Source organism: Vombatus ursinus, unplaced genomic scaffold, assembly GCF_900497805.2.
Source record: "Vombatus ursinus unplaced genomic scaffold, bare-nosed wombat genome assembly UNPS02009205.1, whole genome shotgun sequence".
NCBI lineage: Eukaryota > Metazoa > Chordata > Mammalia > Diprotodontia > Vombatidae > Vombatus > Vombatus ursinus.
In genome coordinates this window covers 52,629,263-52,652,756 of record NW_020948983.1, presented here as the reverse complement: position 1 = coordinate 52,652,756, position 23,494 = coordinate 52,629,263, and the positions used below count along the sequence as shown (strand labels likewise).

At 36.4% G+C, this 23,494-nt stretch overlaps 1 protein-coding gene across 1 annotated transcript; it reads right to left on the bottom strand.

Annotated features, from left to right (window-relative positions):
* Positions 1-5,246: 5,246 nt before the first annotated feature.
* On the bottom strand, positions 5,247-20,614 carry LACTB (lactamase beta). The gene is made up of 6 exons (XM_027852153.1): positions 20,249-20,614; positions 19,271-19,337; positions 16,384-16,574; positions 15,723-16,074; positions 14,502-14,667; positions 5,247-5,982 (listed from the first exon to the last, which is right to left on the bottom strand). The coding sequence occupies exons 1-6, from the start codon at positions 20,603-20,605 to the stop codon at positions 5,451-5,453; spliced, it is 1,665 nt and encodes a 554-aa protein (XP_027707954.1). The 5' UTR covers positions 20,606-20,614; the 3' UTR covers positions 5,247-5,450.
* Between the last annotated feature and the right edge of the window lie 2,880 nt (positions 20,615-23,494).

Sequence of the window (23,494 nt, the reverse complement as noted above, 5' to 3'; positions counted from 1 at the left end):
TCATGCTAAATTTTGCTACTTTAAAATAATTGTTTCACTTTGATATATTTCATACTAGAATGAAAACATTTAATAATCTTTGAAGATATTAGGTCTAGCTGTTCACAACCAAAAAAGTAAAATAAATATTTGAGATTACAAAAATAATTCTAGCCAAAACATAATTCTTTAACTATCAAGTACAATGGAATTACTGTGTGCTATTATTATTCATAATATTATGTTATTATACCACCATCGGTAAAGTATGCAATTTAAGTTGATTTTACTGAGATTTTACTGAGATCTACTGAATAGATTTGTATACACTTCACCCCTGGTTACTAATTAGATGCTTAGAAAAGGCCTGACGATTATATAGTCAACTGAGTACCAAATCTAGTAACAGAGTTTGATCATTAGTGGACATCCTTGAGTTCAAAGTTTCAAAAATACTTCCCAGGATTAATATTCTAATGATCTGAGTATTCAAATGTAAATTGTCACATGTTTAAAATGCATGGAGGGACAGCCAAGGACTAAGGTAAAACTCTGGTAACCAAAGTTTTCACCAATGTTTCCTAAAAAAAATTTAGGAAATACAGTATACTGACAGTAAGGATTCACTCATTTGCAAATCATTTTTTATTTCTGTCATCATAAGTAACAAACAAAAAATGAAAATGTTGGTGAAACAAAAACCAAGCAGGCAAAAAAAATCAGGATATACAGAGAAACTGTTCAGAAATCAGACAGGCAGATGAAGGTTGAGAAAACACAAGTGCCTCAGGGCAAGGCAGATACATGATCAAAAGTCAAGCAAGCACAGGTACCAAATGCAAGGCAAAAATCAAACAAAACACTGACATTTATATGAGCCTCTACATACATTACCTCATTGGAGTCTCACACTACCTTGTAAGATACTCTGCATTTTATAGATGAGGAAAGAGAGACTACTGAGAGGTTGACCCGCCAGTGGTCACATACCTTTTAGTGACAGAGGCAGTACTCTGGCTTCCCTGAATCTACATCTAGAACTGGTTCTCAAAGATGCCATGCATCCTCAATTTAAAAAAAGGTAGATGGTAGAAGCAGAGCCAAGAAGTTCGAGAAAAGGCAGCACCTTGCCTGAGCTCTCCCCCTCTGAACAACTTTAAATAATACCTCAAAACAAATTCTGGAGTGGCAGAACCCACAATGGGATGGAGTGACACAATTTTCCAGCCAAAGACAACTTAGGTCAGCAGGAACGGTCGGTTGCCCCCTGGGTGAGAGTGCAGCACAGTACAATGTAGGCTGTGCCAACCCAGAATGGGTCCCAGCAAACCAGGAGCAGGCCTTCAGAGCCACTGAATCAGCAGTGGCAGCAACTGCTTCTTCAGCTCTCAGAACAGTAAGGGGGTTGAACAACTAGTCAGAAGGAAATTACAGGTGTCTCTTTGCTGGCACTGGGGGAAGGACTCTATTGCTTTGCCTATACTTGGATCCAGGCCACAGTGGGTAGCAATCCCACGTGAGGAGGAGCACTAGCACACCAGAGCTTGTGGCCAAAGTGGAATGGGGATCCTTGTCATAGTTCCAGGGCAGAAAAGAGTGCTTATATTCACTCACAGACCACAACACAGGTCAGGAGAGCGGTAAACATCTCTCCTTAGATCATATTACCTTGGAAGAACTGAAAGCTTACAGGTTCCTGGAAGTATCTCTGAAAACAGCTGCACAAAATCCCTGAAGCTTGGGATAGTGCACCCTCCACCCGGGAAGCTGAGCTACACTTTGGCAAAGAGTTAAAACTCAAGAAAGAGGCTGGGGAAATTCTGGCAATAGAAAGTTACTATGATAACATGCAAGATCAAAACACACACTCAGGAGACAACAAAGTCAAAGTGCCTACATCCAAAGCCTCATAGAAAAATATGAATTGGCCCCAGGCCATGGAAGAGCTCAAAAAGGATTTTAAAAACCAATTAAGAGAGATAGAGGAAAAACTGGGAAGAGAAGTGAGAGTGATGCAAGAAAATTATGAAAAAAGAATCAACAGCTTGGTAAAGGAGGCATAAAAAAATACTGAAGAAAATAACCTTAAAAAACAAAATAGGCCAAATTGTAAAAGAGGTACAGAAATCCAAGGAGAAGAATGCCTTGAAAAGCAAACTGGCCAAATGGAAAAAATGACACAAAATTTTACTAAAGAACTCAAAAAGTAGAATTGGCTAAACACGAAAGGAGGCACAAAAGCTCAATGAAGAAAATAATTCCTTAAAAACTAGAATTGAGAAGCTACTGACTTTACGATATCAAGAAACAATAAAACAAAACCAAAAGAATGAAAAAAAATAGAATACAATGTGAAATATCTCATCGGAAAAACAAATGACTTGGAAAATAGATGCAGGAGAGATAATTTAAAAATTTTTGGACTACCTGAAAGCCATGATCAAAAAAAGAGCCTAGACATCATCTCTCTAGAAATAATCAAAGAAAACTGCCATGATATTCTAGAACCAGAGGGTAAAACAAATTGAAAGAATCCACAGATCACCTCCTGAAAGAGATCCCAAAATGGAAATTCCCAGGAATATTATAGCCAGATATCAGAGCTCTTTAGTCAAGAAGAAAATATTGCAAGCAGCCAGAAAGAAACAACTCAAGAATTGTGGAACCACAGTCAGATTTACAAGATTTAGCAGCTTCTACATTGAAGGACTGGAGAGCTTGGAATATGATATTCCAAAGGGCAAAGGAGCTGGAATTACAACCAACAATCACCTACCCAGCAAAACTGAGTATAATCCTTCAGGGGGAAAAATGGAAATTCAATGAAACAGAGGACTTTCAAGCATTCCTGATGAAAAGACCAGAGCTAAACAGAAAACTTGACTTTGAAATACAAAACTCAAGAGAAGCATAAAAAGGTGGGAAGGAAAGAGAAATCATAAGGGACTTAATAAGATTAAACTGTTTACATTACTACATGGGAAGATGATACTTGTTAACTCATAAGAACATTCTCATTATTAGGGCAATTAGAAAGAGTATACATAAACATAAAATACAGGTGTGAGTTGAATATGATGGGATGATTATCTAAAAAAAATTAAGTGGTAAGAAAGAAGAATGTACTGGGAGAAGAGGAAAGGAAGAGGTAGAATGAGGTAAATTATCTCACATAAAAGGAGCAAGAAAAAGTTTTTACAGTGGAAGGAAAGATGGAGGAGGTGGTGGGGAACACTTGAATCTTACTGTAGTTGGAATTGGTTCAAAGAGGGAGTAACATACACACTTAATTGGGTAAAGAAATCCATCCTAACCTATGGGAAAGTAAGAGGTAAGGGGATAAGGGGGCAGGGGCTGATAAAAGGGAGGGCAAATTGAGGAAGTCGGTAGTCAGAAACAAAATATTTTTGAGGAGGGATAGGGTGAAAAGAGAAAGAATAGAATAAATGGGGGTGGGGGGAAAATAGGATGGAGAGAAATTGCAACCATTGCTGTGAAAAAAATGTGAAGTTTCTCTGATAAAATCCTCATTTCTCTGTGTGTGTGTGTGTATATATATATATATATACACACACATATACAATATATGTGTGTGTATATATATATATAGGGAACTGAGTCATATTTATAAAAATAAGAGCCACTCCCCCCAAATCATAAAGATATGAAGTCAGTTTTCAGATAAAGCCATCACAGCTATCTTTGAAATACGAAAAAAAAGCTATACAAAAAAAAGTTCTAAATCACTATTGAATGAAGAAAGCAAATTCAAACAATTCTGAAGTACCATTTCATACTTATTAGATTGGCTAATAGGAAAGAAAAGGAAAATGACAAATGTTGGAGGGAATGTGGGAAAACTGAGACACTAATGCACTATTGGTGAAGTTGTGAACTGATTCAACCATTATGCAGAACAATTTGGAACTATGTCCAAAGGGCTATGAAACCATGCAATAGCACTATTAGGTCTGTATCCCAAAAGAGAAAAAAAAAAGGAAAGGACCTATATGTACAAAAATATTTATAGCAGCTCTTTTTTGGTGGCAAAGAATTGGAAATTGAGGAGATGCCCATCAACTAGAGAATGGTGAACAAGTTGTGGTATATGGGTCTGATGGAATACTACTGTGCTATAAGAAATGATAAGCAGGATGTTCTCACAAAAACCTGGACTTAAATGAACTAATGCAAAATGAAATAAATAGAGCCAAGAGAACACTGTAGACAGTAACAGAAATATTGTAAGATGATCAACTGTGAATGATTTAGAATTTATTCTCAGCAATACAATGATCAAAGACAACTCTGAAGGACTTATGATGAAAAATGCTAACCATTCCCAGAGAAAGAACTGATGGAGTCTGAATACAGACCAAAGCATACTTTTTTTACTTTATTTTTCTTGTTTTTTTTTATTTGTTTTCTTTAGCAATACGACTAATGTGGAAATGTTTTGCATGACTACACTTGTCTAATCTATATTAAATTGCTTGCCTTCTCAATGAGGAGGGCGAGGAGGGAAGAAGAGAATTTGTAACTCAAAATTTTAAAAACTAACGTTAAAAATTGTTTTTATATGTAATTGGGGAAAAATAAAACATTAAATAAATTTTTTAAAAAAAGGTAGATGGTCAACAGGCCTTAAAAGGGACCAGGAATTAGATCCACAGAACAAGAACAAGGAAAAGTACACACAGAACAGGTAACAGGCACTTGCCCCATGACCTTGATTATGCTAAGCTTCTGGCCCAGCCAGCCATTTCTTAATAGCTTCCTGATGAGAAGACCAGTTCTGGGGACTTGGTTTTCCCAGGGCCTGCAAAGAAGCAGGGAAAGGACTGCAGCTAAACAGGACAATGTACGTGGAAAAGAGGAGCAGAAATGAAGTCCAATCAATATTCTAAGCCCCTAGGAAACCAAGGGAGCCACATATGTGCCAGAGAAAATCTATCAATAGAGAACTAACATTTCTTTAGCCTATCTTCACTTCTAAAAAAATTGTGTTTCCTGTGACTAACCAAAGAGAAAAGTAGTTTCCATATTGATGACCTCTATCAGTAAATCACAATTTCCTGCAAATCGGCATTATAATGAACCACGCCTGCCTTGTAATTCTTCCTATCTTTGCTGTTACCTTAAGAAACTAAGTCTGAAGCTTCCTGCCCATTAGGGTTTTTTTTAAAAATAATTCATTAATAAAGATAACACATTTTTATTAGAATACTTTATTTCAAATGATATAACACTTTTTGAAAAAAGTAAAAACCATGAAGTTACTTCCCTGAGAATAAAGAAATAATTCCACAAAAAGCTAAATATATTTATAAAAAGTTAAAACAATTAGAGGTACATAATTCTCTGCATTGTCTATTGCTATTACAAATTCATTCTTAAAAGTCTTCTGTCTTTTGGTAGTTTTGTTAATAGTGTAATGACATTTAAATTTCCCATACCTGGTACTTAATGAATCAGTCTGATTTGTCTTTATCAAATTCCAGTGCAATTTTTAAGGCAGTGCTATTGAGGCCAACAGACTGCATGTTACATATGATGGTAACAACCACTCCCCTTGGGGGAATGGCCATCCTTTTATCTGTAGTTTCTACCTCCAAGTCTTCAGGAAGAATTAGCAGGACACTACTAGCACCTACTGCACCTCCAGTGTGAGAAGCATAATGTCGCTGCTGTCTACACGAACCATATATTTGCTTCTTTTCCACAACACCCCATGCCATTGCATATTTCCCCTCTCTATCCCAAGACATCTCTGTATTTGGCACAGGAGTCCAAATCATTACCATGGTTTCTGGTTTGAGGTACCCTGGCAAAAGTTTCTCATTTAAGTTTTTAAGCATTCCAACTTGGTAACCATAGAGCATTGCATTCCCAAATTTAAGAAGGTCACCAACTGTAGAGAGAAATCCACCGCCAGCCCATTTATAGGAGTTGTCCACATAAGGAGTGTTGATAAGACGTCCCTTTTTATTGTAAACATAAAACCTAAGTGAAATGAAATAAGAAAAGTTACGAGTCACTATTTTCAGTAATCTATTTTTGAATATACTAAATGAGAAAAATGTATTTCAATATTATGAGCCAAGAACTAAACAGAATTTTTCCAGTATGATTGAGCATTAATGCAGTATAGATGACTGGGAGAAAGCAATGAACTAGTAATCTTGTCAATTAAGTAGTGGGAAGCTGGTCTATTTTTATAATGGCATGATCTACCCCTAGAAAGGAGCTTATACTTAAGAATTTGTACAACATAGTAGGAAAACAACAAACATTTACTTAACAGGTAACTTCTTTGGTATTTAAACAAAGTTATAATACCTGTTCCTGGTCCCCACACTTACTATTACCTTTGTCACTTTTCCAACTATAAAAATGAAGAACTATTATTCATACCATTAGCAAGTTTAGAACATTACTATCAATCAACAAACAAAAAGTGAGCACCTACTATGTGCCAAGCACTGGGGGGGGGAGACAAATAAGTACAAAATGTAATCATCTGTTCTGAAAAACACAAGCTGAGTTGTACAAAGTCTGAAAAATAATGAAGCAGAGGGTGCAATTCACCTCAGTGAAGATGCTTTTCATACAGGATCTTGTTGAAAAAAATTAATTTCTGAGTACAAAGGACAAAATTGGATAACTTAAGAACATACTATGATAGGCAAAGGGAGCTAGACCTTACTTTGAGAAAGTAATATAATTCATTATAAATATATAATTATGCATCATTACACACACACACACACACACACACACACACACAATTATAAACAATTGGCAGGTAGGTGGTACAGAGGATAGAGCGCTGGGCCTGGAGTAGGGAAGACTCATCTTTGTGAGTTCAAATCTGGCCTCTGACACTCACAAGCTGTGTGACCTGGGCAACTCACTTAACTGTATGCCTCAGTTTCCTCATCTGTAAAATGAGCTGGAGAAGGAAATGGCAAACCACTCCAATATCTTTGCCAAGAAAGCCCCAAATGGGGTCATGAGGAGTCAGACATGACTGAAAAATGACTAAACAACAATTATAAAAAATTAGCCCAATTGCAATTGAATAGAGGTCCATAAAAAGTTATTTTACAATTGCCTGGAAAAATTTATTACCTTCAATTCTAAGTATATTACACATTTCCTTTGATATACAATTTGTGCTTAGCAAATTTCTTTTCCATAGTGCAAAGGTAATTTTAGTATGGACTAGCAAATTATTCAGATTCATCAGGTTTTATGACAGGATAAATGACTCATTATTATGGTCCTAAAGTATTAAAACTTAAATTGTATGATGAAACATCCACGAAGTAGACTATCACCTATTGGGTACTGAAAACACCTTTTTTTAAAGTGTCTCTCCTTTTACTAACTTTCCTTTACCAGCATGAGTCACTCCAAATTACGAAAGTGGCACAGAATAAATCAAATATTGGTAGGCTCTAGTAAAGTTAGGTTATTATGTATTTCCTAGACTGGTTCTAAGGTCTAGAATCATGCATCATATTAATGGCTCATATTTACAAAGCCCTTTTAAGTTTATGTTGTCTTCACAATAACCTTGTGAGGGAAATCCTACTTGTAGCATTACCTTCACTTTACAGATGAAGAAACTTGAATAGGGTCACAGTGTTACAGCCAGGACTTAAACCCAGTCCTCTCTGCCTTATTTCTGTATGAAATACCATATAAACTACTCCTTCAAATCAGACTGTTACCCTGGAAATAGTTCCATGTATAATGCAGTACATAAACAGAACAAAGAAGACAGACAAGAAAGACAAATCTTAATAGCTTAAATGTCCTCAAGTAGCCTGGTTCAATTGCGTTTTTAAGTTTCCATTAGTATTACAATCATAAGAACATTCACACTTGGAGAAAAAAACCAGTAGTAATACAAACTAGAAAGACAAATACCCATCTAAGATTCATTTTTCAAACATTTATTAAGCATCTGCTATGTTAAGAGAACATAGCTAGGCATGGAGGGTAATAAAAAAGATAAGTAAGACAAATGAATTTATAATCTGATACAAGTAAAATATTGAGTTAAACTCTGTAAACTAGCATTTAAGTGCCATGTTAAAATACAAGCTACAAGTGTAATCAGATGTAATCAAAGTAATTTGATTACTTTGCATTGTGTCTAGAAAGAAACTACACAGTGGGAGCATTATTTTCTAACCTGAATGACATTACTTGGAGTTCAACTCCTGCTTGCATGCAATGTCTCCTCCATATTCCTGGCTAACAATGAATTGCTTTTCTGCAATTTTGTCTTTCTAGTATATAATTTAAAAATACTTCTGTTTATACTAAAAGGATTGTGACACTTCAATAATTTCTCTTTTAGTTTAAAAAACTTGGTGAAAATTCTAATTCTATACTTTGATCCTTTAGTAACTTCATAGAAGAGAAATGTATTTTCACACAAATAATTTTGTTCAGTGAACACACTTTATGATTTTATGTTCTTAGGGAAAAAAAGAGATCAAAGAAAGAGGAAAAAGCACATATATTTACAAAAATATTTATAGCAACTCTTGTTAAAGTAGCTCAAAGTAGGGACCTAGTGGGGTACCTACCTATTGGGGAATGGCTAAACAAATTATGGCATATGAATATGGAATGTAATGTTATTGTGCCATAAGAAATGACAAAAAGGAATTTCAAAATGGAAACTGGAAAGACCCCAACGAGAAAAGGGGTTTTGCTCACTGGAAGTAAAATGAGCATGGGTAGGCAAAGTCAATATAATAAAAAATGACAGTACTACTTAAATTAATTTAGTTATTCAGTGTCATACAAAACTACCAAAGAATTACTTTGTAGAGCCAGAAAAAAATAACAAAATTCATCTGGAGGAAAAACAGGTTAAAAATACGAAGAAAATCAATGACAAAAAAATGGGAAGGGGAGCTAGCAGTAACAGATTTCAAATTCCTCTACAAAGCTGTAATTGGTAAAACAATTTGATACTTGAAAAAGAAATACGGAGATTGATCAGTGGAATAGAAATAAATACATTTTAAAATGTGTATTGGTATGGAACATAACAAATATAACAAACTCCTGAAAGACAATATATCATGCAAACTCCTGAAGACAATGTGATTTTTGTAAATTAGTAACAATACGTTACATGCCAAAATCCAAACACCACAGACTTAGTTATTTGAGACACTGTTACTGAGGAAAATATGTTTCTTAACTTCTATAAAATATAAGTCACTCCTGTCACTTTGTATATTATTGTGTTACATGAGAAAGTTTGACATAGTCAATAGTGTACATAAAAGACTTTAATTTGCCAAGATTCCTGTAAATCTCATAAAAATCTTCAGTATTTGAAAAGGAACATTAAGATTTTAATGGAGCCTGTCAGATAAAGGGCAGAGGGCAAAAAACTTAAATAAGTGAGCAATGGTAATTCTCAAACAGCCCAGGAAATGAAGTGTTTGCAGGAAGCAAAGTAGAAAATACTCTGGTACTAAGTCAAGAGATTGTGGATTCAAATTTTACCTCTTTTCCTTACTCTTTACATATCCTTGGGTAAATCACCACCTTCCTAGGCCTGAGTTTCCTTATCAAGAAAATTAAGGAATTGTGCTGGATTGCTTTTGAGGGCTCTTTCCAGATCCTGTGCTATACTCACACAAAAACAAATGTTTTTACAAATATCCATCCGATTTGGTTTGTTCCAAGGAGATTTTTTTGCTTCATGTATTATGCCAAACATATGAAAACACAGTCAATTGTCCCAAGGGTACTTGTGAAAAATCTACTAAATTTTTACTTTCCAGGAATAGCTGAATATTTTTTATAAATTCATATAAATATTTTATTTCACAGGTCAGCTGCTACTTCCTATTCACTGTTCTGTGCTCCTTAAAAGTAAACTAATCAATTGCCTAGGAACTCCCAACAAAAAAAACAAGAAGAGTCAATCACAAATTCATGCATTCTCTGACTCCCTGGCAGACTATTTACAAAAATTTTATGTAACTGGGACATTAAGATTTGGCAGCAGCATGGATATATCTGTTCAAATTTTAGAGAATACATAAATAAGAACAAGAAATCTAATGGTGCAACTATGACGTAGTAGAAAGAGCAGGGACTTGGAGCCTAACAAGATGTAGCTTAAATCCTAACATTGACACTTATTAGTTGTGTGATCCTGGACAAATCAATTAACCTTGATGAACCTCAGCAAGGATAATACCTATAGTGCTTATTGTTGCCAGCATCTAGTATTATTTTATTTATGTGTGTGTATTCATATACACGTATATAGTACTTGCAAACCTCAAAGCTCTATATAAATTTCAGTTATTATTTATGGAATCTAATTCTTCTTCCACATGACAGTCCTTCAAATACTTTAACATAGCTATTATGTTGCCCATAAATCTTCTCTAAACATCCCAGTTTCTTCAACTAATAATCATCACAGGACATGAACTCTAGGCCTTCCTCTGGACTTAAATCAATTTATCAATGCCCTTCCTGAAATCTGGAACCTGAATTGAAAGTAATACTTCAAATATGTGAAGTCTCACTAGGGCATAATACAATGATAGTGCTACCTTACAAGGTATTAAGTGTTTTTCCCCAGAGAAGAGAAAATTTGAAGGTGGAGGGAGTCAGGAAAAATGATAGTTGTGTTTAAGTAACTGAAGCGATGTTTTGTAGAGGAAGGAACAGAGTTGTTTCTATTGGTCCCTGACAGCAGAAATAATAAACTAAGGCTTAAGGTAAAAATAATCTTAAAAATTATAACTATCCAAAAGTCTCTGCCTTGGGAAAAAGTGGGTTCCCCCTACCTAGAAGTATTCAAGCAAAGGCCACTTCTGAGATTTGTAGTAGAAAGCTTATACAGAGAGAGAATGGACTTAAACACTGTTTTAAAGATATTTCCCTGCGTAAGACTTTTCTATGCTTCTTCATTATAAACTGGATCAAGTCTAAACACCTTAGCTTTTACCACTCAAGGTCTTCCACAATCTGGCCTCAAACTACCTTCCCAACCCTTTATCCCCATTGTTTCTCTACTGTATATGTTAACTAACTGGGGCTATTCATTGTTCCTTGAATACACACTGAAATATTAAAACAATACTCAATTTATTAAATGTCCAAGATGTGAGGCTCTGAAAAAAATAAAGGTAACTCTTGCTATGTCTTTTTTGTAAAATAATACTTAAAGCATAAATTTTAAGAAAAATTATAGGCATAAAACATTGAAAACAGCATCAGATCCCTTTTGTCTCTTTAAAAATCACAAACAGGGGTTTCTAAGGTCACTTTTCTCCTCATGATTATCAAGAAAGCATTACTATTGGACTTTAGGGGGCCAAAACATAAACCAAAAAATTTCTCCAGGTATATCTGAAGTCAGATAAAAAACAAACCATGCTGAATTACATGAGAAAATTCATTTATCTAACATTTCCTTCTCCTCCCAGAGTGCTATTCTATTTTAAAAGCTGTATTCTAACTAGCCTAAAATGAATTACTTTTCTCTAAGACTACATATTGTAAATCAAAATTCTGGGAGGAAAAAGTAGAAGGCTACTTTAACATAAAAATAGAAACTCTTTGGCACAGAATAGAAACTGCTTAAAAGCAGGTTAAAAACAATACTACATTTTCTATTTCTGTAATTATACGTCTGAGACTAATTCAAATTGTTCATGCAAGTAACCCATTCTAACAATAGAGCTTTTTTCTCTCCCAGGTTAGAGAAGTTAAGCTCAATAGGTACAAATGGACCCTTTGCTCCTATACATAGGACTAAATACTACAGATCAATCAACAAGCATTTCTTAAATGCCTACCATGCTAAGGCACTATGCTAAGTACTGGGAATATAAATACAAAGAATGAGATTACCTTCTAGGAGTTTATATTTTAACAAAGGATACAACTGCACTCATCAATACATACAGAATATAAAGAAAATAAATACAAAGTAGTTAAAAATGTAAGACAGTTCTAGAGGGAGGCCACTAGAAGTTGGGGGAAAAAGGGAAGAAATGGAAAGGTCTTCATGAAGAAGGTGGTTCTTGAGCCATGTTTTGGAGAAATGGAAAAATTATATGAAGTGGAGGTGAGGAGGGAGTGCATTCAAGGCCTGAAAGATGTGAGATGAAGTGTTATGTATGAGGAATAGCAGTTTGGCTGGATGTGGGAGGAGGAATAATGCATAATGAGGATGAAAGATAGCACGGGGCTAGGTGGTAAAGGACTTCAAAAGGTAAACAGAAAAGTTTAGATTTTATCCTCGAGACAATAGGGAGCCACAGAAGTTTACTGAGTAGGGAGTGATAAAGTCACATCTATATCTAAGAAAAAGCACTTTGGCAGTAATGTGTAGGAAGGCCAGGAAACCAATCAGTCTAGGTGAGAGATGATGAGGATCTCAAATACAATGGTAGTTGTTTCAGTACAGTGGGAGATACGTGGGGAGGTAGAAATGTTAAGATTTGGCAAATGACTGGATTTGTGGAGTGAGAGAGTGAAGAGTCCAGAGTAGGGGTGGAGAACCTGCAGCCTCAAGGCCCTGGTCCAGGGCAATGCCAAGATTACGAACTTGGGTGACCTGAAGAATACTGGTATCTTCGACGTAAACAGGAAACTTTAGAAGAGGGGTAGGTTTGGAGGGAAGATAATGATTTCTGTAACTAACATCCTTATTTTTTCTACACAACATTTTTGAAATAGATTTTTACTGATACCTTTTGTTTTTTATATTGCCCTTATCTCCTCTATATCCCCTCCTCCTCTTTAGCAGTCGTCCTTTGTAACAAATATTTTTTTAAAAGAAAGGAAAACTTTTTGATGAATTGATCAGTTTTGTTCATTCTCCTCCCCCTTCTTCCAATTTTTATTTTCTTTTTAAAAATTACTCTTTGTTATTTAGGATGGCTCTCTGAGAGGGGAAAGAAATATATTGGGAGAAATTGAGACCATGTAAAAACAAAAGATATCCATAAAGATTTATTTTTAAAAAAGAGAAAAAAATCAGTAAAACCAATCAACCTATCAAAAAATAAAATCTGATGTTATACACAATGTTCCATACTAAGAGATCTCTGCAAAAATGAACAAGGAAGTTTCTTCTTGCATCTCATTGGGGATAAACTTGCTCTTCATAATTTTGCAATATCTATGGAACTCAATGTCAGATTAAAAAAAAACTATATCTCAGACATTTTTATTTGCTCATGAAATTTTTGTTAATTTTTTCTCACACTTTCCTGAGTAATACTGCATCTGATGAAAGTAAGCTGCTTAACAGTTATAAAAGGTATAGTACTACGAGCCATTTTACTAAAATTCTTTCCTTATTTCCAATCTTGTTTCTTTTAGAGTCAAGAAAGTGCTTTTAAGTTCTAGGCTGTATTGCAGCACACATTTTAAACCTTCAAAAACAAGCTGATAGTTTAAAAAAATTAGATTTCATACATTTAATAAAAGCAAAGAAATCTATTACTTATCACCTAAAATCATGAGGTTTCAGTGGGAAAAGGAGATTTAAAAATTTTGGTGACTGATTATTTTTGGAAGATATTAAAAGTACATAACCTAAAATTCTCTTGCATGATAGCTACTATTGGGACACTTGACAAATAAAAGTAAGTTTTTATCTTGTTAAATATATAACCATTCTTTAAATAATACTTAGGTACATAAAAAAATGGATGAATGAAAAAGCACAGTTAACATAAAACCTCATCTCAGCTACTAGTTTCAAGATTCTTTCCTGGTAGACCTCTCATAAATTAGACAACTAATAAAAATGACTGAATTGAATTGTATTTCTTCTCTTAACTCTGAAAGGTAGAAGAAAGGAAAATCAGTCAATAACTGAAGTAAATGGCAAGTTAATTCAATACATGTTTGTTGAATTAACAAATTTTACAATTTTTACTATGGACAGTCAATTTTTGAGATCTAAGGGAGATATTTATTCAATCTGGTCTCAGACTATCTTTTGAGTCTCATTACTCATTGCATTGAGTGCATCACTGCACTCCCAATCTAACCAAATTGATGCTTTGTATACCTCACATATTTCTTAAGCATTAAAAAAACTCACTAAGCTGATAGTACCAAATTGAATGTGAAGATTTTACATAAATCATTAACAAGTCATTGCTTAGGCAATTCACCTATAATTTTCTTCATGCAGAAAGGTAATTTCTTCAGGTATTTCAAATTAGGTAATTTCAAATCAACTTCATGGTTAAATTTAAAACTTGTAAAAGTGAGGAATAAAATACTCTAAATGTATTAAATTTTAAGCCTCCAAATTAAAAAAAAATCCTTCTGTCATACTTCATAAACATGTCTTATTTACTTCATTTTACAAATAGGAAGATGAAAGTATGGAAATGCTCTCCTAGTGGGTAGAGCGGATTGTGACTAAATCCACAAACTACATAAACATTGTAAGACACCAGAGAACCATACAACACAATGAGGAAATATTCATTTACCTTGCTCTATTGTAAATCATTGGCTCATATTCTTCTTGCACAGTTGTCACCATATCCAAGTCATGGAATATTTTCTGCATATAGTCCAAAAACTTCTGTCCTGAAGCTCTTTCTACAACAGCTGCTAGCAGACTGTATCCAAAAGTTGAATACAAAAACTGACTACCTTGAGGCATGAGTGCAAGAAAAAAAAAATCATTATTTTAAAATATGTTACCATTGTTTTGACATATAGGGACTCTAAAAAAAAATACTGGAAAAAAAAAAAACCAGCCCATTTTTTTAAACCAGAACATCTTATTCTGATATCGTAAGAAAGGTCATGAAAATATTTTTTTGGCCTCGCAAACTGGCTTTCAAAAGTCATCAGCCCTAAAAAATGTGCACAGTTTCACCCAGGTTAACCAATGCTACTTCTCTTTATTCTTGTCTCATCTACCTCACAAGGTAATTATGAGAATCAAATGAAGATAAGTACAAGGATATGAAAATATAACCATCTGCCTATAGCAAAAGTACCTAGGCAAAAATTTATATGAACTGATCATCTCTACTCTTTCCCTGCAACGAAACAAAAACCAAGACAAAAGGAAGACAATTAAATTTCTTTTAGGTCCACTGTTTGGTTAAGTCACTAGCTGATTTCTTTTAGATACTTGGTATGTGGAACAAGAATAATTTTCAAGGTTAATATATGCATAAAACACTGTTATAATTCAATGAAATTCCTAGTCATCATATTGAAAAATAAAAAATGAAGTATTATCAAAATATATCAGAATTTTATGTAATTATATATTTTATCAGAAAGAACATAATTTGGTTTACAGAAATTACTGCTAAAAAAGGGATTTTTCTCCAAAAGCTATTAGATAGAAAAATAGTTACCTATAATTTAGTCCATTTCTATTTAACATATTGAATTATACTTTGAAAACTATTATTTACCAAATTTCAACACATGAAAGACATAGTAAATCACATCACTAAGGGAATGAAACTACATGGTATCCTTAAATGGGCTAACTTTAAATGGTTGTGCTACTAAATGCTGCTCTTTGTGAGGTTTTAGCTTTGAATAGGCATGAAGTTTCACTTGCAGCAGGACACATACAATCTTTACTCTTAATTAATGCATGAAAGATAGTATCATTTAGGATATCCTGAATTTATTCAGTAGAAACAATGATGACTTCATTAAGAAACAGAATCAATACTCACCTGGTTTAAAGAACAAAGGATCATTTTTAAATAATCTTAGAGACTCAATTGAATTTTCAAACTTTTCTTTCAAATATAATTCATCTTGTTCAAAATCATTCTTTTTCTTGCCAGGTTTTGAATTTCGGCATTTGGCTTCACTATCTTGCTCTGTCTTAGCTTTGGCAAAGTCACTCTTTTCATTACTTTTGCCTCCTATTTCTTTCAAGTCTTTGTCTTGGTTGAATTCCATTGTTTCTTTCATCTTCTTCAAAGCTTTATAAGCCTTCTCTTCTTTCACTTTTTTCATATCCTTTTCATAGTGGCGAATTCCACTTAAATGAGAAATCAACAATCTTGTAGTGACAGAAACCTAATTTTTAAAACATGTAAATTCAAATAGTACAGTAAGCTACAAAGCAGAAACATGTTAAACTAGAAAGGTCACTTTAAAAAAAAACATACAAAGAAAGCATAATGTAACTATCATATTTTCCAGTTCTGGAGCACAGTAAGAATAACAGTTTCCCTTGCAGGTTTCAAGTCCCAAAGCTGAAAGGAAAACCTGTCATTAGTATTTAATGCAAAAGAAAAAAAGATAAGCTATAAAATATTCTGCCACACCCAGGTATAATCCAAAATAAACAATATGACATGTCTGTGATGAAATGTGAATTTCTACCTTTTCACCTTCATATTCTTTCTCTGGAAATTCAGGAACATATTTCTGTACTGGAATATCAAGATCCAATCTGCCCTCTTCCCATAATTTCGCAATAGCCACCATGGTAAGACTTTTGCTGATGCTAGCAATTCTCATCACTGTTTCTGGTTTACATGGAACTCTGTTCTCTACATCAGCATAACCCAAACCTTTAACAGAAAAAAAAATTATTATTAATACATATAAATGAACTTTAAGTATATTCTAGAACAGAGGTATCAAATATTCTCTCTTGTGAGCCCAGCAAGATTAAAACGTAATTGAGAAATATTTAACAAAATAAATAAAAATACAACAGAACATAATGTTGATATGTGATATGTAAGTCAATATCTAGCCTGAGGGATCCTTATGGAGGTTTAGTGGCCAAGTTTGACACCAATGTTCTAGAAAAACTAAGATATTTACATTTAGCATGTGGCACAAAATACATTTGCAGGAAATCGTAAATTGCTTGTTTGAGCTCTTACATATCAACTAAGAAGAACAAGGATTCAAAGTGTCTTTACACTAACATGAAATCAAATACTAATGCAAGCTGACTCAAACCAAAATTATACCTTACTATCTACATATTAACTACATAATCCTCCATTTTATCAACATAATTTGCTTTATTTAATGCTGAGTAATTAAACAAGGAATTATTTTAAGGTGATTTATATGAAAATGTCCTCATCTTGAAAAAGCTGATTATCTTACATTTTAAAATAAATTGCTCAGTACTGTTCACAGTAAACAAAATGTCCTCACAAGATGCCATTTATTCCTGGTTTCACATCAAGAGAACATTAGAAGATCTCTCTGACACTGATTCTTTTTTTTTTTTTAATTTATTTTTTGGCTAGGCAAAGGGGTTAAGTGACTTGCCCAGGGTCACACAGCTAGTAACTGTTATGTGTGTGAGGCCCAATTTGAACTCAGGTCCTCCTGAATCCAGGTCCGGTACTCTATCCACTTCACCACCTACTTTGCCCTCTGATACTGATTCTGTGGAAGTGAACATCAAATTATTTCCTGCAGATATAATTCAGTTCACTATCTACTTAATCCAGATACAAATAAAAAGAAAAAACATTTGGTCTGAGGCCCCTGCAACAATGATACCTCCTGCTTAGTAAGTTTAGGGTTAAGTAAATACTCTTTATCAAATTTTGGGGATTAGGTCACTTCCTCTAGAAAGCCTGACAGAAATATAAGAGATGACTTGACAAATAATATTGATAATGAAAAAAACAAAATTTGGGTATGTGGCTTGTACAGCCAAAAACTCAGGCCAGAGGAATTGGAGGTATTTACCCTGGAGAAAAGATTATTTAGGAGAAGATAACTATTTTCAGGTATTTAAAGGGCTGGTACAATATAAGAGAGATCAGATTTATTTCACGTGGCCTCAGGATTTAGAGCCAATAGGTATAAATTCTAAAAATTTAGGTTTATCATAAGGAAAAATATCCTAACAATTAAGGCTATCCAAAAGTGGAATAGACTTTCTAAGGTGGTGTGGGTTTCCCCTCTCCCTCACTTCAAGCAAAGGCTAGATGACCACTTGTCAGGTATATTTTATTTTACAGGGGATTTGAGTATTTATGCATGGGTTGAACGAATAGGCCTCACAAGTCCCTTCCAAAACTGTGATTGTTGCAAACACTAAACCCTTACAGTATTTTATTAAAGATGCAAAATAACAATTTTATAGTCATAAAGCAAAAAATAAAATACAAGTAAAAATTACTATGTACATCAAGTAAATAATTGTAAGTGAAATATTATGAAAGAAATGTTACATTTGGAGGATGACTGTTCTTTCCCATTAAATTCCTAAGCTTCCATTCTTCCATTCACTTTTTTTTTTGGGAGGCAAGTGACTTGCCCAGGGTCCCTCCCATTCACTTTTACTCAAAATATCTACTGCTTCTGAATGTGGTCTATGTAAATCAACTGCTCAGGTTACAGATAAATACTTTATGGATAAAAACTTTTAACTAGAAATTATATAATAAAACATTTTATTAAATAAATAAGTCAGAGACTCCACTGTCACCTTTAACAGATTTATAAAATTGTGGGTATATTTAAGCAAGCTGGGTTTGCTTGTATTTATTTCCTATTTCTCCCTATATGCATGATGGCTCTGACAATGGACATCACAACCCAAACTTCAACACAAGTACAGGGTGAAGTCTGGCAACTCAAACAGGTGACAGGCATCAAAAGGCAGATAGTTACTAACAGTAACTGCTAGCTGCCAGTCAAGGACTTCTAGGAAAATTTACTTTTGAAAGCTAGTCAAAACTTGAAAGCATCAATTAAATGTGCAAGGGAGAAATGAATAGTCATGAAAGTATCTGTAGATTATGTGGTATGTGATTTACACTGCTTCATTCCAAATGATTTCTAGTTCTTTTGTTATTTTGTAATCAGCTTTCATTTCTTCTTGATGGACAGGAGCATAATTTTCTAAAAGTTTTCATATTAAAAATACTCATCCCCATCAAATTCAGTCTATAAAATAACATTCAAGATTGTCTAGGAAATAAAGTAATAACACTGACCATCTTGTCCTAGTGGCAAAGCTTGGATTAAAAAAAAAAGTTACCCTCAAACTTCTTTTTGTCATTGGCCACCACATTTAAAATTCTGCATTTTACTAAAACAACCCAATCCTGTATTATATCAGAAACAGTCAATTCTGCTTTCCATAATAATGGATCCATAATGGATCTTTCATTTTCTTAAAAGATGAATGACTACTTGTTTTCACACTAATTTACTTCAAGTAACAGTATTTCATTTGCAAAACTGACATTTCAAAACAAGTGATTTAGTATTTTCCTAAGCCCACCTTCTGACCAGACTTCTTTTCCATCTACAGAAACTCCAACTACTATGCCTGGTGCTCCCACCTCATCCTGTGCGTGGAGGGGAAAAAACAAACGAAACAAAACAAAAAACGAACAAACAAACAGACAAACAAACAACTCAAATCAACAGCTTGATCGCCAGATACTTTATCCAAAGTTTGGACTGGGAGCTCACCAGGTGGGGAACCTGACTTCTAAACCTAACTAACACTAATTGCTGGCAAATCAAAGCCTAAAGCACTCCACAACAGGTAGGGATGTGGAGCAAAAAATAAATAAGATAAATGAAAGAAGGAAGCCAAGGTTGGATGATCACTTGTCAGGTATTTCGGTTTGGGTCTTTATGCACGGGTTGAATTACAAGGTCTCAGAAGTCCCTTCCAAACCTGTGACGACGTGTTGCAAACACTAAACTTCTGTTTAAAGGGACTAGTGGGCGTGCTTTATCTAAGGCAGGGAGGCAGAGAGCCGGGGAGGTGTTCCCGGCGGGCATTTCTGCCTAGGCAAGCAGAGGTCCCGTTTGGGAAAGCACCTGACGAAGTTTCCCGGGCTAGAAGGAGGACGCTGCTGATGCTGCAGATGATACAGATGCTGCTAAAGCCGGGAGGCACAAACTCCGGGCGGAAGGAAAGGGCAGAACTCAGAAAACACGCCCACGAATCGTTCCAGATCTTGCACAAGAAGACAAGTCAGGGGGCGAAACTGGGTTGGGGGGAAGGAGTGCCTGCCACTGCCACTTCCTTCTCCGGTAAGTCACTTCGCCCCTCCGAGCCTCAGTTTCCTGACTTATAAAAGGATGGAGATGCACTAGACGGGCCCTAAGGTCCTTTCGAGTGATGCTATCTCTTTTTTTGGGGGGGGGTCCAAGGGCACCCTGTTTTGCAGGCAGAGTTTTGGGGTGCGAGGCTAAGGGTCCCCTCACTCCTCCCCTCCCCCAGGAGCCCCGACCCGGCTCTAACCTTGATCCGGTGCAGCAGGTCCCGGCTGCTCTCGATAGCTCTGGCGAAGCGCTCGGGGGACGGGGGCGGCGGCGCGGGCGGCTGCCAGGGGGGCAGGGCCGGGGCCGGGGCCGGGCTCAGAGGCTCGCCCAGAGGTGACTCGTCGGGCCGCGGTGCTCCGGGACTCGGCGCGGGGCTCGCGCCGCTCAGCCCGCTCGCCAGCTTCGCCCCGAGCGCCAGCCCCAACCCCAGCCCCAGCCCGCCGACCCAGCCGTGCCCCAGAGTCCACTTGGACTGCTGGTGGGACCAGCGCCGTTGCCCGCTCCAGCTCTCCAGGGGCATGGCCCGCCGCGTCGCAGTACCCATGAACCGGTACATGGCGGCGGCTGAGGCCGGACTACCCGAAGTGCTGGCGGCGGCGCGCGCGCGCGCGCGCGGGACGGCGGGAGAGAGGGAGGGACCCCGCGTGCGCGCGCCCGAGCTCGCGCCCAGCCCCAAGCAACTGACCGCGGAGCGGCCGAGCGCCGAACGCATCGAACCCTAAGCCGTCACTCCTGCCGCCTCTCTTTACACGTGTGCTTTTCTTCCTTTCTTTTCCTTCTTCGTGGCCTCTGTCTCTCTCTGTCTCTGTCTTCTCTCCCTTTTCCTCTCTCCTCCTTTCCCCCCTCCCCCTTCCCCCCCCCCTCTCCCCCCCCCCCCCCCCCCGTTTCTCCTTTGTGCACTTTTCCTCTCCCTTCCTGTCTTGCTCTCCCTATTTTTCCATCACCTTTCCTCAGTTCCCCTCTCCTCCTTTCTCTCCAATTCATTTTTCCTCCTTTTCCCCACTTCCCCTTTCCCTTTTTTCTCCATTCCTCATTGCCATCCTTTTCTATACTTTCCCTCTCCCTTCTTTCTCCCTGTTCATTCTCCCTCATTACTATTTTTCTCCAGTTCCCTTCTCTTTTCTCCTTTCTCCCATTCATTCTTCCTCACTGCCATCCGTTTTTCTAGTTCCTTCTCCCTTCTCCTTTTCCCCCATTCATTCTTCCTCATTGCATCCTTTTTCTCCGCTTCCCATCTCCATTTTTTGTCATCTTTATCTTCATCACTTATCTCATTCATTCATAGAATCAGAGCATTCTAAAATAGAAAGAGACTTTAGAGGTCATTTAATACATTCCCCTTACTTTACAAATGAGAAAACTGAGGCCCAGGGAGGTAAATTGATCTGACCGTGGTCACACATTAGGTGGCAGAGCTAGGATTTGAACCTGATCCTTTGTAAGTCTTTGCATAACATTTTTGATCTTGGAATTGTGAGGAAAATTCTATAGAAGATAAAGCTCTGTCTCTGAACACCCAACTGTCTCAGGCCATTAGATAATCTAATCAGGGCCAGGAACTGAAAAACAGATACCAGTTAACTCTCTGGGGATTTGCATTGAAAGAGGACTTTTTACTTAGATCTCTGAGCTTATGAGTGAGTACTCCCTCCAGGCAGTATAAGACCACTATCCTACATCTCCTCATCAGGTGAGACTCTCATTTATCTTTTCAAAATCCTTCATAAAAGAACCCCTTAAACTATCTGTCTGTGCTTCTTTCATTACCTCTGGAATACAGTTGTATTATTTAGGTTGTCTATTGTCTCTCCTTCTTGCTACTTTTTTTCAGTCATATTTGTCCTAGATGATGTCTTTTATTCAGTCTCTACTTCAAGTCAATACTGGCAATATGAATGAATGGGAAAAAATTTTTTCTTAGGTACTTACTATTTTCCATGCCCTGTCCAGGATACAAATACAAAATTGAAGACAGTCCCTATCCTCAAGGAATTTATATTCTAATGAGAGAGACAACACACAAAGGGGAGTAATAACCAAAGGGAAGAGGGTAATAAGCATTTATTAAGCGCCTGCTGTGAGCCAGCACTTTGCCAAGTGATGAGTGAAGCTAGGGGGAGATGACTGACATATACTATCCAGTAGAGGCAGTGACAGTATTGACTTGATTAGGTTCCAGAACTTAAAAAAAAAAATGAGGAGGTGGAGAGAAAGAGGGCTGCTGGGGAGTATGAAGAGAAGAGAACAAGTAATAAAGTGAGGCATAGTTGGATTGGGCCTGGCATGATATAGGGGGTCATTGGAGTCACCAATCAGATGACTGGGGGATAAATGCTGCATTTTTTTAAAGGTACTTTGGGTTACCTGCAATGTTTATTCTTCTGAGATCATATTGTTCCATGCTTCATAACCACATTGCATTGTTGGGAAAATACTAGTGTTAAGACATGGAAAATCATGACCGTGCGCAACTTAGGATATTTGAAAGTATAATACAATTCCAAAAATATGATAAAAATCCAATCTCTTATTTCCACTTAATTCTTGGCCCAAATTATTGTCTATCTGTAGTACCTGTCCCAACTATATTAATATATTTACTGACAGGCCAATTCAATGGGCTGGCTATTCATCTGCTAGCAATATTCTGGGCTGATATAGGCTATACGTGTATGATCATATTAAACGTATTTCCACCTTAGTCATGTTTGTGGTTGTCATCCATTTAGTTTTTCCAGTATTGTTGTCCAAAGTTTGAAGCAATTACTGCCATTGTTATCTGTGAATAGGAGTATTTGGAGAACCTTGCCATTAATTGAATGCCTTCCTTCTGTCTGGATGCTGTAATGGATATCATCCATTTCACTTTTGAATACCTTTGTTGTTGTCAATATTTAGCAACTTATATAACAAAAGTTATCTACATAGTTTCATTTATCAAATTTATATAATTTAACTTATGCAATGGAAATATTGGGGTGGGGGGGGTTTGGAGGAAAGTCTTTGAAAATGGACAAGATCATGGATGGCATATTTACCAAAAAATTTCATTAGCAATCAGTGACCTACATGCCTGCTTTCTTATCTGTGTAAAAGTTTTATGAGCATGGTCTGTGTGTGATTTGGATCTGTGTATTGCAATTAACTGCAAAAGAGGAAGAGCCTTCCCCAGATTCCGAGAGGACTTGTTGCTGCTCTTGGTTGTTAGTTAACTTCCTCCTTCACCCCAACCAGGCTACAAAGGAGTCACCAGGATGTTTTCTGGTCATTGGTACGAAAGAGTTAGCTACGATATCATTCATGGGTTTTGTTCTAGGAAACAAAAATTGACAAGGGTCTTTGTGACCATAAAGATGTTGTGGTCTCCTGTAGAAAACTGTCTTCTAAAGTCAGCACTCACTCTCTCTCTCTCTCTCTCTCTCTCTCTCTCTCTCTCTCTCTCTCT